We start from the raw sequence: 14,009 nt of genomic DNA, 5'->3' as shown, positions 1-14,009 counted from the left end.
ACATCCGGGTGGACTGGGCCGCCGTAGCTCATCCCATGTCGAATGGGCAAGTAGAGCGTGCCAACGGCATGATTCTACAGGGGCTCAAGCCTCGGATTTACAACGACCTCAACAAGTTCGGCAAGCGATGGATGAAGGAACTCCCCTCGGTGGTCTGGAGCCTGAGGACGACGCCAAGTCGGGCCACGGGTTTCACGCCGTTCTTCCTGGTCTACGGGGCCGAGGCCGTCTTGCCCACTGACCTGGAATACGGCTCCCCGAGGACGAGGGCCTACGACGATCAAAGCAACCAAGCTAGCCAAGAAGACTCGCTAGACCAGCTGGAAGAGGCTCGGGACAAGGCCTTACTACACTCGGCGCGGTATCAGCAGTCCCTGCGGTGCTACCACGCCCGAGGGGTCCGACCCCGAGACCTCCAGGTGGGCGACCTGGTCCTTCGGCTGCGGCAAGACGCCCGAGGGAGGCACAAGCTCACGCCCCCTTGGGAGGGGCCATTCGTCATCGCCAAAGTTCTGAAGCCCGGAACGTACAAGCTGGCCAACAGCCAAGGCGAGGTCTACGGCAACGCTTGGAACATCCAACAGCTACGTCGCTTCTACCCTTAAGATGTTTTCAAGTCGTTCATATACCTCGCACCCACGCAAAGTTTAGTCATCAAGGAAGGGTCGGCCTCGCCTCGGCAAAGCCCGACCCTCCCTCGGGGGCTAAAAGGGGGGGACCCCCTCTACGTCGAAATTTTCCTCGAAAAAAGGTCTCTTCTGCCAGAATATCTTTCGTGCTTTTTGACTACTTCGAAAAAGTGGATCCTGAAAACGACGGAGTACACGTAAGCAGCCAAGGCTGACCGAGCCGAGGGACTCCTACGCCTCCGGGATACGGATACCTCACTCATCACCTTCTGCGATAAGTAACTCGCGGACCGAACAAGTCTTCATGTTCGGAAGTTCTTCTGCCGAAGCAATCCTTCGAGCCTTCTCGACTGAGTCGGTGGCAGGGCCTCATGGACGGGTGAAAGTACGCGTAAGCGGCAAGGCCGACCGAGCCGAGGGACTCCCACACCTCCGGGATACGGATACCTCACTCATCCCCTTCCGCGAGAAGCAACTCCCACTCACACAAACATCCCTGCTACCGACAAAAAAGTCCAGATACTCGAAACAAGAGGAAAGGAGACGCAGCTTTACAACACAGCGAGGGAGTGTATTCTGGCCTCGGCGGCCGCAGAAGGCACACGCTACAAGACACTCTGACCCTGCAGGCTCGGGTCTTGACGCTGGAAGGGGGCAGCAACACCCTCGACATCGACGACACCTTCGGCGAGGCCCGACCTAGCCTCGGACGGCGACGCGGTCCGAGGATCTTCGCTCCGAAGGACGACGTCATCACCACGCCCGGGCAATCGCTGCCAGGGACTTCTCCAGGAATCCGGCCCGAGCTGGCGGCTCGGCCGGTTATCCCTGGGGCCTCGGCCAGCCACCTTCCAAGGGCGCCAGCCCGACCTGAGGCCTCGGCTGATCAACTCCGACGTCGGTCCCGCCAACAGAAAACCCGGCTAGGCTCCGGCCAACCAGGTTTCATTCTCGAGCCGACTCCGCCTCTGTTCATACTGATATCGCTACCCCTGGCCTCGGCTCATCGAAGAGCGGCCGAGGGGTCCCTTTAACTAAGCTAGAGGAGCCTCGGATAGCAAGGCCGACCGAGCCGAGGGACTCCTACGCCTCCGAGATACGGATACCTCACTCGTCACCTTGACACGAGGCGACTCATGCTTGGTGAAGCGGTTCAGATGATCAACAGACGAGTCTTAGCGCTCAAAAATGACATGCGGCGGTTTGGCTTCTTCTGCTCGGAGCCGGTCTGCATGACATGCGGGACCCAGCCCCCGCGCCGCAGGGGAGGGCTTTGGAGCGTGTTGGAGAAGACTCAGCCCGTGATCCGTTCCTCGAATGGCTCACGCACGCGCAACGGCCGCCCCGCCAACTACTCACCCCGTCGCATTAACTCCGCGGCTGGACAGGCGGCGCTTCTGGCAGGAGCAGCAGGCGACGCTTCGCCTTCGCCGAAACAACCGCGTCAAAAAAGGTACGCCGCGTCGTTTGGTTTCGTATCCTTTTCCCTTTTTCCTCTTTCTCTATCTCTTGCGACAGGGACCGGGAAAGGGGGATACCCCAAAAGGGATCCTTCCCCGTGAAGGAACCAGGCTCCGAGCCTCCTTACTGATCAGGGGTTCGAAGGCTGGCCCCCCGAAGGGTTCAACAGCCGCCTCAGATCGCGTGGGCCCTACACCCACTACTGGTCAGAGGTTCGAAGGCCGCCCCCCTGAAGGGTTCCACGACCGCCTCAGGCTACTCAGGCTCCGCGCCCATTACTGATCAGGGGTTCGAAGGCTGGCCCCCGAAGGGTTCACAGCCGCCTTAGACGCCGAGCGAGGGATGACCAGGGGTACGTTCGATACATAACCAAGGCTCGGGCTGCGCTCCCGAGGTACCCTAGGACATTTCCGAGACCAGCGGGAGCGATCTTGTAACGGAATCCCATCGGAGGGAGGCATCGAGCCCTCGGACCCCGTCGCCAGGGGACCGAGTCCAGCAAATCACCCGCAGGTACTTTTGGGCGTGCCTCTGGGCCCCTAGACGACCCCTAACGAACGGGGCACGGACGTCCACTCGGATTACCCGCTTGCAGCTCACCGGAGACACCATGTTCGGCGCCCATCGAGGGTAACATGGCGCTCTCCCCCCCTCCTCCTTGCGGAAAGGCGACGCAGGGGCGTATGTAAAAAAGCCGAGTCTGTCCCTGATCGCCCTCTTGCCCTGTGCAGAGGCTCGGGGGCTGCTCTCGCAAACCCGGCTCCGGCCAAACCGTTGACAGCGTCAACATACCAGCCCGAGAACTTGGACCCCGACCGTACACCCGGGCTACGACCAGCTCGCATGAGGGAACAACCAGACCAGCCGAAGCATTACGCAAGGCATTAAGACCTCGAAGGAGTGAAACCACTCCTCCGAGGCCTCGGGGGCTACACCCGGCGGGTGCGCTCGCGCGCACCCACCGGAACAAAATGCAACCGAGAAAGGCTGGTCCCCTTGCGAAAAAGTGCGACGAAAGCCTCCAAGCGAGTGCTAACACTCCCTTCGAGGCTCGGGGGCTACTGTCGGGAACCATAATTAGGGGTACCCTCAAGACTCCTAATTCTCAGCTGGTAACCCCCATCAGCATAAAGCTGCAAAGGCCTGATGGGTGCGATTAAGTCAGGGATCAGTCCATTCGAACGACTCAATCACGCCTCGCCCGAGCCTAGCCTCGGACAAGGGCAGCCGACCCCGAGGGGTTTCCGTCTCGCCCGAGGCCCCCCTTTTAACGGCGGACACATCTCCGGCTCGCCCGAGGCCTTGCCTTCGCTAAGAAGCAACCCTGACTAAATCGCCGCGCCGACCGACCGAGTCGCAGGAGCATTTAACGCAAAGGTAGCCTGACACCTTTATCCTGACGCGCGCCCCCCGGCAGAGCCAAAGTGACCGCCGTCACTTCGCCGCTCCACTGACCGGTCTGACAGAAGGACAGCGCCGCCTGCGCCACTCCGACTGCAGTGCCACTTGACAGAGTGAGACTGACAGGCAGTCAGGCCTTGCCAAAGGCACCATAGGAAGCTCCGCCCGACCCAGGGCTCGGACTCGGGCTAAGCCCCGGAAGACGGCGAACTCCGCTCCGCCGGACCCAGGGCTCGGACTCGGGCTAAGCCCCGGAAGACCGGCGAACTCCGCTCCGCCCGACCCAGGGCTCGGACTCGGGCTAAGCCTCGCAAGACGGCGAACTCTGCTCCGCCCGACCCAGGGCTCGGACTCGGGCTAAGCCCCGGAAGACGGCGAACTCCGCTCCGCCCGACCCAGGGCTCGGACTCGGGCTAAGACCCGGAAGACGGCGAACTCCGCTCCGCCCGACCCAGGGCTCGGACTCGGGCTAAGACCCGGAAGACGACGAACCCCGCTTCGCCCGACCCCAGGGCTCGGACTCGGGCTAAGACCCGGAAGACGACGAACTCCGCTTCGCCCGACCCCAGGGCTCGGACACCGCCCTGGCCTCTGCCGACGACCTCCGCCTCGCCCGACCCAGGGGCTCGGACTCAACCTCGGCTTCGGAGGAGCCTCCACGTCGCCCAACCTAGGGCGCAGGCTAGCCACGTCAACAGGAAGCGCCATCATCGCCCTACCCCGAGTCGACTCGGGCCGCAGAGAACAAGACCGGTGTCCCATCTGGCTAGCTCCGCCAGATAGGCAATGATGGCGCCCCGCTAGCCCTATGACGACGGCGGCTCTCAGCTCCCTTACGGAAGCAGGGGGACGTCAGCAAGGACCCAACCGCTCTGACAGCTGTCCCTCCGCCAGGCTCCATTGCTCCTCCGACAGCCACGACATCACACCAGCAGGGTGCCAAGATCTCTCCGGCTGCCACATTGGCATGTACTTAGGGCGCTAGCTCTTCCCCCGCTAGACACGTAGCACTCTGCTACACCCCCATTGTACACCTGGATCCTCTCCTTACGCCTATAAAAGGAAGGACCAGGGCCTTCTTAGAGAAGGTTGGCCGCGCGGGACGAGGACGGGACAGGCGCTCTCTTGGGGCCGCTCGCTTCCCTCACCCGCGTGGATGCTTGTAACCCCCTACTGCAAGCGCACCCAACCTGGGCGCGGGACGAACACGAAGGCCGCGGGATTTCCACCTCTCTCACGCCCGTCTCCGGCCACCTCGCTTCCCCCCTTCGCGCTCGCCCACGCGCTCGACCCATCTGGGCTGGGGCACGCGGCACTCACTCGTCGGCCTGAGGGACCCCCCGGTCTCGAAACGCCGACAGCGGGTTTTCTGAAGCTAGTGGAACTTTGTAAAGGCCTCGTAGTGTTACCCTGCCTCGCCTCCTCGGTAGAGGTGTATGGGATTGCCATCTCTTGGCAGATGGGTAACATGACTTGTGGGTAAAGATGTGCAACCTCTGCAGAGTGTAAAACTGGTATACTAGCCGTGCTCACGGTCATGAGCAGCTCGGACACTCACATGATTAATTTATGGAACTAAATTTAATTCGTCATATGCATTGCATCGTAGGTGATGTTGTTACTTTTGTTCTACTACTTAATTGGGTTGGTATCTACTTATACTTAGTAAATGCTAATAAAATTTTGATCAACTTTAAAAGCAATGCTCAGCTCTAACCATCCTCTTTGGTAAGCCTTACACTTCACATGAGCTCCCACCTTTGGCGAGGTCATACACATTATTCCCCACAACTTGTTGAGCGATGAACGTATGTGAGCTCACTCTTGCTGTCTCACACCCCTCACAGGTCAAGAACAGGTACCACAGGATGAGGCGCATGGAGAATGCTGCGATGTGTTCGTGAGAGGTCTAGGTCGTCGTCTCCCAGTCAACTTTGGGTTGCTGGACCATTGTCTCCTTATAATGTAATTATTTATTTATTTTATACAAAACTCCTATTATATAGTAAAGATGTGACATTCGATCCTGTGCCATGATTCATCATATGTGTGAGACTTGGTCCCAGCACACCTGGTGATTATGTTCGCGCCCGGGTCTTGGTGCCCCAAAACCCGGGTGTGACAAGATGACACAGTGAGCTTTGGCCTTTCGAAGATTACGTGCTAGTCCTTATTCTTTTGAAACTGTATCTTTTTAGGACAATGGGCAGTCTGTTGCATTTGATTGCCCTGAATGGATAAAGTTGTTGATGAGGTTAAAAACGTTGAAGAGTGGCTCAATCAGTGCCACCATACTCTACTTCTAGATGGAAATAATAGTTCTTTGCTCTCCATACTTGTAAAGGTTGGTTTCTATTTCAAGGTTTCCTCTTTCAGTTCTTTTGCTTGAAAAATACTTTTGACCAATTTATTTCTACTTTCAGATAAGAGGATCATTGGATGATATTTGCACGTTATATGCTGAGGATTGTGTGAACTTATGTATTTGGACTTGTGTGAATTTGTGATATGTACATATATCCATGTGTTTAAAACCTGTATTGTATGTGATATTCTGTGTTGCATGTGATATTATGTGTGTCTAATTTTTCATTTCTGTATTTTTTATTTTTCTGGAAAAGGGTTAAGAACGTCGGTACCCACGTTCTTAACGTTAAGAACGTGGGTACCGTCGAACTTAATGTGCAGCCCTCGTCTACCCACGCAGGACCCATAAGTTTGATGGCCACGTGGCCCCGTCGAACTTAAATGTAAGAACGTGGGTGCCGTCGAACTTACGGGAAAAAATTTGACGGTCCCCGTCGAACTTAAAAACCCACGTTCTTAATGTTAAGTTCGACGGTACCCACGTTCTTAAGGTTAAGTTCGACGGTACCCACGTTCTTAATGTTAAGTTCGTCGGGGCCGTCGAACTTACTTCTCTAAGTTCGTCCAAAATCGTCGTCGGCTATATTCGTCGGTAAACCCACGTTCTTATGGTAAGTTCGACGGCCTATTACATTAAGTTCGACGGTTTTTCACCCACGTTCTTTAATCAGTTTCCTGTAGTGGAAATGGAAGTTTGGGCGATACCTGATGAGAATGGTCTGAATGCTGATGAACATCACCAGATGGTCTAGAAGGACCACTTCTGAATTCACCACGGGATTCCACATGCTCCTGTCTTCCCCTGAAACCTGGAGGTGCACTGTGATGTTGATGAGCTGAAGATGGAAATTCCGCTCCCCCAGAAGAATCCTCCAACTGCTTCCCCATCAATTCCAAACGTATCTGGGCCAACACCTTCCCTGTTTCTTCCACCTTACAACATAACTCGACTCGCTCCTTCGTCGCCTGCTCAGCAACAGACGCAGCCAAATCCGTGCGCATCATCATCTGCTGTTGCACGTGCTCGACATCCTTCAATCGATCACTCACCACTACCAGAGTCTCCATGACCTTGCTCAAACTCTCCTGAGTTTGCCTATCTCGATCCGCCATGGCTTCCAAAACAAAACGTGTCTGCATCGATGGTTTGGTGATAGGCGCCGTATTGACAACGCTGGTGATCGCTGTCCAGCAACGACTGCTGACCCGTCTTTGATACCAAGTGTGAGACCCGTGGCCGGAGTAGCGCCAACTCCGACGTGAGCACCCACGGTGGCTGCCTCCGAGGGAAGGACAAGCGCAGGTAACAGAAATTCTGTTTGGTGGTTGTTTTTCTTCTCTATCTTGTCTACCGATTAACAGATGATTCAGGGTTTAAGTACACCCTCTCCTTACAAGGCCAGACGGCCCAAACCCTTGGCCCAATAGGCCTAATCACAAACAAAACTTAATTACACAGATTACTCCTCCGCTCAACCTTCTGCTCTTTCAGCCTTCCACTTGCTCATGTGCAGATCCCATGTTCCTGACAATCCCGCGTCTAATGGTTGTGGAATGGATATGGGGTTGTTGTGCGGCCTCTGACCATATCTAGTACGGAAAAATAATCACGACTTGTTGTCCTAGCTACATCAACAAAGTACTACTACTACTAGTAGCAAACATCTAAGGAGGATTTGGTTCATGTGGCATAATTTAACGCGGTTTGAACGTAACCAATGATAACGACGTACATCACTCGTCACTCGATCATTGTAACGCCTGGGCCCGGGTGAATTTGCGACCGATGCAAAAGCATCTATTTATTGTTTTTCTAAAAGATAATCGAACGGGTCCAGCCTCTACATCGGCTGCTTATTGTTGGGTGCCGTGACCCCTTCTACTCGCACAACCGTACTTAGGGCTGTTTGGTGACTAGTGAAATCGGACGGAGAAGATCCATGGAGGTAAATTCCTCGTTATTCAAAATTGAATAGCTAGGGTACTCCCTCTATGAATTTCCTCCATTTTTTTGTTCATTAAATCAGCTCTTAAAAAATTAAAATGTATTATCGGTCCTTAAACTTGACACGGTTTGTCACTTGGGCCAACGAACTTACAAGACCATGAAAATGGGTCTTTGAACTTTGCCGACCTATGCAAAATCGTGCAAAACTGGATTCGCTCAAACCGGATGTCAATATGACGTGCCACACTGGAGTGCACTGATGAAAGTTCAAGGCCCAAACGATACAACATACCAAGTTCAATGACCTAAGTGACACAACACTCCAAATTCAGGGACTGTGCGTATCAGGTGGCACACGACACATGTGGGGAGACGCCAACGTGCCTCCAATGTGGCATGTCACGTCGCCATACAGTTTGAACAAATCTGATTTTTATATGATTTTGCATGGGTAAGTAAAGTTCAATGGTCTATTTTCGTAGTTTTAAAAGTTTGACGACCCATGTGATACATCATGCCAAATCCAAGGACTACTGATGCATTTTACTTAAAAAATAAATATAATGTGGCATTAGTGCAGAAGTAGGAATTAAATGAAAAAATAACCCCTTATCTAAACAATACAAGGAGAGTGATACGAGTACTACATCCTCGTAGGAAAGCAGAAGAAGAAAAATAATCTTCAAAGGCTCATCAACAAACCAATGACCAGGGGCGAAGCTAAGTTGTGCGTTGTGAATGCACATGCATCCCAAAAGATCCCAAAAACAATTATAATAGTCGAATTTTTACAATATATGTATCACCCATATTTTATCCCTGTGCACCCACAAGAGATGTGCACCTCCTTACATTTTGCTCTAGCTTCACCACTGTCGATGACTATTGAACTTCTCATTTTGGAGGCTCCAATGCAAGAGCAGAGTCCTAAAACCTTATGACTTGGGATTGATAGTTGGGCACGTCAGAGTTGCCTACGACAGTCGGGTCAACGATGACCACGTATGCCATGGGCGCCATCGACATAAGCGGCTACAGCGCCGTGATAGGGTTGTCCCGCTCCATTGCCAGGTGCAAGCGCGACGGGGGCATCCTGCCCTCTCCGGGAAAGACCAGACGCTTGATGAGCTTTAGGTCATCGTCCGCTGCACGTGTGAAGGCTTCGTTCATGGCTACTCGAAAGAGGCGCGACGACTAGGGAGTGGAGGCAGGAGAGTGAGGAGGCGATGGGAATAGCGAGGCAGATCAGATTCAAAATGGGAGGAAGCAACTAGACAATTGTGTGGCCATGGCGGAGGCAGGGGAGGGAGAAGAGGAGAAGCGTTGTACGTAAATGGAACAAGAGCGTGTCGCTCGTGAGTCGCCACGGTTATCGATTTTAGGGAGCCGCCAAATTCAACAGCTACAAAGAATATTTCTAAGTTAGAGCAGCTTCGTTTAACTTAGAATCGAATCGAACATCCTCAACGTTGGAATAGAACGGCTCCATTCTAATACACTATGAAACTAAACATTATCTTAAAAACTTGGACACAACAGAATAGACAGAAAAAATAGAGACCTTAAAAATAAGCAGCGCTCTGATTTAAGGGATTCTACTAGAGTTGCTCCGACACAGCGCTATAGGCCCCCTTTGGCAGGGCTCTCTCGGTGGCTCTTTTTTCTCGCTCTTCGTGAAGCCGTACCAAACGGTCTTAAAAAAATGGCTCCTCACCGAGAGTCATCAAAGAGCCAGAGCCGTTTTGCTATTGGGAGCCGAAGCACGAGAAAACAAACTTCTAACGGCTCCTTCTATCCGACACACAATAATATTTCATGAAATTATAGTGTCTGCCACCGTCGCCTCGTGAGAAGCTGTTTTGCCAAATGAATTACAAAACAGCTCTGACTCCTCTAAAGAAGCCAAGAAGCCAGAGAAGCTAGAGCCGAAGTCGTTAGGAGCCTGCCAAAGAGGGCCATAGTTTAACTTTTGAGACACAACAAAGACCAAGAGTCCTCGAACATTCGTGTTTATGTAAAAAAAAGGCGGTTTCATTTCTTTATTGCGACCTTGGTGTTTACAGGACACAAAAAAAAAAGTTTTGAAAAAATATCAAAGAAGAAATCAGAACTAGTATATGTTTACTCAACTAGTTCTGCTGCTAGCCCTTGTAGTTGTAGGCATATACCAGCCAGCCCCACGCGTCGCTGCTCCGACGTTACATTTACATGCAACTCAACTCATCTTTGGGAGCAGGAGCAGGAGCAGAGCAGGACGCTCCACGACCAGGCTGAACGGGAAAACTGAGAGATTACAATTACAACAAAGAATACGAATCAAACCAAAGAATCCTGCACTAGCTCGCTCGCCGCTTCTCGCTGCTCGCGGACGCTCGGCGGCGCGTCCGGCGATGCAGTGAAGGGCAGCTCGAACTCACCTACCCTTAGACCCTGCTGTTACATGAACACACACAGACACACTCACACACATGATCCTGGTCGTGGACATACAACCACGTTGTAGTTTTTTTTTAATGTTCATCCTGTTGCTGGAACCTTGCTAGCGATCTTCACTCGAGTTCCTCGTTCATGTCTTCTTCGGGGCTTACCCATCCAGCGCACATGTGGAACGCTTGGCCAGTCCACTGGTAGCCGAAGCTGTTGACCTGGGGAACGGGAACCACGTCGTCGTCGTCGTCGTCGTCGGGGAAGTCCATCTCCGCGGCGTTCTGGAACCAGAGCGGTGTGTCCACCGGCGCCGGCGCCGCGACGTGCGCTGCGTCTGCAGGTCGCCCGTGCACAAGGTGTTAGAGCAGGGGAATAATCGAGGCGGTCAGGCGGAACTCCTAACCGTCTGCAACTAGAAAGGAAAGTTGGTTGGGACACTTTTACTCTGCAGCAGCGGAGCGTTGGTGTCGGTGTGGCCGTCGAGCATGAAGGCCTCCTCGGCCGCGTCCTGGAGGCTGTGGCGGTGCTCGTACGCGTCCTGCAGCATCTGCTGCACCATCATCTGCCGGAGCCGGAACGAGAGTACATGTCAGAACGAACAAAACCAATGGGAGCTCATGCTCATCTGACCTTCTGTTCTGAGATGGCGCTGGCGGAGGACTCACCGTCTGGCCCCTGTTCAGCTGCTGCAGCGGCCACTCGACGCCGCCGACGTCGACCCTCACGACGTTGAAGATGGAGTCCACGAAGATGGTGCCGTGCGGCGTGGCGTGCGCGTACACCTTGCCGTCGGGGGCGCAGGTCCTGGCGTGCCTCGTCGCCGCCTCCCACATGCGGTCTCTCATGCCGTCGCCCAGAATCTGACCCCTCCTCCCCCACAGAAACCCACAATCAATAGCACTGCAGTAGTTACTTACTACTACAAGCTAGCACGGTTGATGAAATGAAATGAAAATGGACGCCAAGCTGCGTTCTGAACGCATGCAAACTCACCGCGCGAAGCTCGTCGGGGTTCACCATGAGCATCCGGACGAACTCCTGCACGGTGCCGACGTTGCGGCACATCAGCCTCGTGTGGAACGCGCCTCCCATGCGGATCTTCTCCAGCCTCCACACGTCGTCCGTGAGGGCGGGCGGGTAGTGCTTGCGGCACCGCTCGCCCCTGTGGTCCTTGACCACGAAGGCCTCCGTCACGGCCTCCTGGACCCGCGCGCCGCCGCCGCCGCCGCCGCCGCAGGCCGCGCGGGCGGCGATGCGGAACCTGCGGCTGCGGACCCAGGACGAGTTGTCCGTGAACCGGAGCTCGCCCACCGTGGCGCGCCCGTCCCTCAGGGTGAGACCGACGTCGCCGGTCAGGAGCGGGCGCCTGCCCTCGCGCTCCCTCACGACGCTCCTCTCCAACTCGTCCGCGGCCCAGTCCTCGCGCCCGTCCGGCGGGAAGTCGCCCAACACCGGGACCAGCTCCACGCGCAGCGCCCGCGGGACCGGGGGCGCGGCGGGCGAGCCGGTGCACGCGTCCACGAGGACCACCTCCAGCGGCCTCCCGGCCTCGCCCTCGATCTTGCTGCCCGTGAAGATCGGCAGCTGCGGCGGCGTCCGGAACGCCAGCTTCCACGCCGCCCGTTCCGCCGCCGGCGTCTCCGCCGGCGCCCTCTCGATGTAGCGCAGGCTCTGCATGAGCCTGAGCCCTGCCTCGACCTCCTCTTGCACCTGCACCAAGCCACCAACGGTGACCACGAGACACGGAGCCGGTCACGACGCCTGCTTGCTTCGCTCGCAGGAAGAAATGGGAATCGAGCCGGCCGGTCGGCCGGCCGTCGCTTACCACTCGGCGGATGAGAGGCTCCAGACACCTGAGCAGGTTCTGCATCTCCTTCTGCATCATCGCCTCCCGAATCACCCTGCAATTCGTGGATCGCGAACAGTCAGTCCGATCGAGCGGCCATTAACGAAAACAGAGGGGGAGCAAGAGCGAGAGCCAGCTCGGGAGATGAAAGAAAGAAGGCACGCGGCTCCCGTACGTCGACAAGGACGGCAGGCGGCGCATGCGGTTGTCGCCGGGCTGGTCGCCGTCCTGCTCGTACCCGTCGTGGAGGTGCTTCGCCGCCATTGTTGCTGTTGCTACTAGCGCAGGGACGGTCGGTCACCGTTTCTTGGGCGCTAAGGTCTCGAAGCTATTTTCAGAGACAAGGTGGATCCAATCCAAGCAGAATGATTGACTGGGCTAGCTGCTCGAGTAGGAGAGGAGGCTGAGAATGGTTTTTTGTGCGTTGGCCGTTGGTGCGGTTTGGGCAGAGTTGCTCGCTAGCGTCCGCCATTCTTATATAGAGACAGACGCAATGTGTGCCGGGCTGGGCCGGGCCGGCGTTGCACAGTGTGCTCGCGGGAAATGAGAGGTGGGAGCACCGAAGTCAGGAAGGTGCCGCGAAGCGCGAAGGTGAGACTTGCCGATGCCATAGAGTGAGGAAGTGAGGAGAGCGAGGTCGACTTGTCGCGTTCGTGTGATCGTGTCTCTCGTCACCAGCCAGAGCTGCCTCTCATTGTTCGATGAAAGTGCCGTGCGTCTTGATTTAAATTTTGATGCAGCGGCCGGAATAGTGCTGTTGCTATATCAACGTAAACCAACCAGGCTTAAGAATCAGGAATCAGGTCTTGTTTAGTATAATTCTGTATTATTATTAGAATACTTTAGATTAAAATCAGGTGTTCTTACTGCTGCAACTGTAATCTATAGAGATAAAACAATAATAAAAGCCAGTACGGATTAAAGCCAAGCGAACGTGAATTTATTTCTTTAGCCTAATAAATAGCTAGGTTGAAGTTGTTATATAAAAGCATTTGGTAGAACAGTTTTCCATACTTCTCGTATACTAGATTGAATAGACTGAGAGAGTGACATAAGTGAAACTAGTGCTTTTAGCTTGATCTAGCATTTGAACGTAATGGCAGGAGCTCTACCTTTTAATTAAAAAAAGAATATAATTGACTCAATTTTAAGAAAAATCGAGCCTGAAACCTATGCAGAGTGCACAAACAGGCCAGGCAACGTCAGCTCCCACATACAACCCATCCATAGTCATCGTTGCTGAGCTCGACACAAGGGACAAGCAGCTTCGACTCCGCAAGACGGGCCGCACACGGCCAAAGAAAACACGATGATGCCTACACCCAAACACCAACACAAAAGGAGCAAGATCGCGGTGCGTCGTCGTTGCGAAGCCTCAACACATCCTATGTGAGGTAGCTCTGATTCTACACCAACGAGCTCAATCCTCCGTCCCACCCCAGGCAATTGCCCAACCTATGAAACAATCAAGTCCACAAAGAAGGGGGGGTTCGCCACCTGTCATCGTTGTCGAGTCACATCCCTTGATGTAGCAGCTTCGACTTCATGTTGCAAAAACCCACCTTGACCCACATACTAGACGGCGAGAAGCGAAAGCAACAACCGAAAGGGGATGTCGTGGTCGATACGAACATCAATGCGACGCCTTCAAGAAGGTAGTGACGTCGGGGATGACACTGTCGTGTGTCCGATATGCATCGGGCTTTCGCCCAAGGAAGACATTGCTGGAGGATGCGACACCCTCGACAGGGATGCGGCACCCACATATGTCACCGTCGTCGAGGCTTTCGCCCAAGATGCCCCCAGCACATCAACACGCCAAGATGCACCGTCGCCTTGACATCCCGCACAAACCCCTCTAGAGGGGCATCGACGCGCCGGCTGCCGCAGCAGCCGCAAAGCCGTGTCATCCACCACCCCTCCGGCTGGG

At 54.6% G+C, this 14,009-nt stretch overlaps 1 protein-coding gene across 1 annotated transcript; it reads right to left on the bottom strand.

Moving 5' to 3' along the window:
• Positions 1–9,864: 9,864 nt before the first annotated feature.
• On the bottom strand, positions 9,865–12,526 carry LOC103634803 (protein SAR DEFICIENT 1). Its single transcript, XM_008657393.2, has 6 exons — positions 12,255–12,526; positions 12,059–12,134; positions 11,227–11,943; positions 10,899–11,093; positions 10,678–10,795; positions 9,865–10,567 (listed from the first exon to the last, which is right to left on the bottom strand). The coding sequence occupies exons 1-6, from the start codon at positions 12,341–12,343 to the stop codon at positions 10,356–10,358; spliced, it is 1,407 nt and encodes a 468-aa protein (XP_008655615.1). The 5' UTR covers positions 12,344–12,526; the 3' UTR covers positions 9,865–10,355.
• Positions 12,527–14,009: the final 1,483 nt, after the last annotated feature.

The sequence above is a fragment of the Zea mays genome, chromosome 8, assembly GCF_902167145.1.
Source record: "Zea mays cultivar B73 chromosome 8, Zm-B73-REFERENCE-NAM-5.0, whole genome shotgun sequence".
NCBI classification, from domain to species: Eukaryota; Viridiplantae; Streptophyta; class Magnoliopsida; order Poales; family Poaceae; genus Zea; species Zea mays.
The sequence above is the reverse complement of the archived record's forward strand: the minus strand, read 5'-3'. Positions and strand labels throughout refer to the sequence as shown.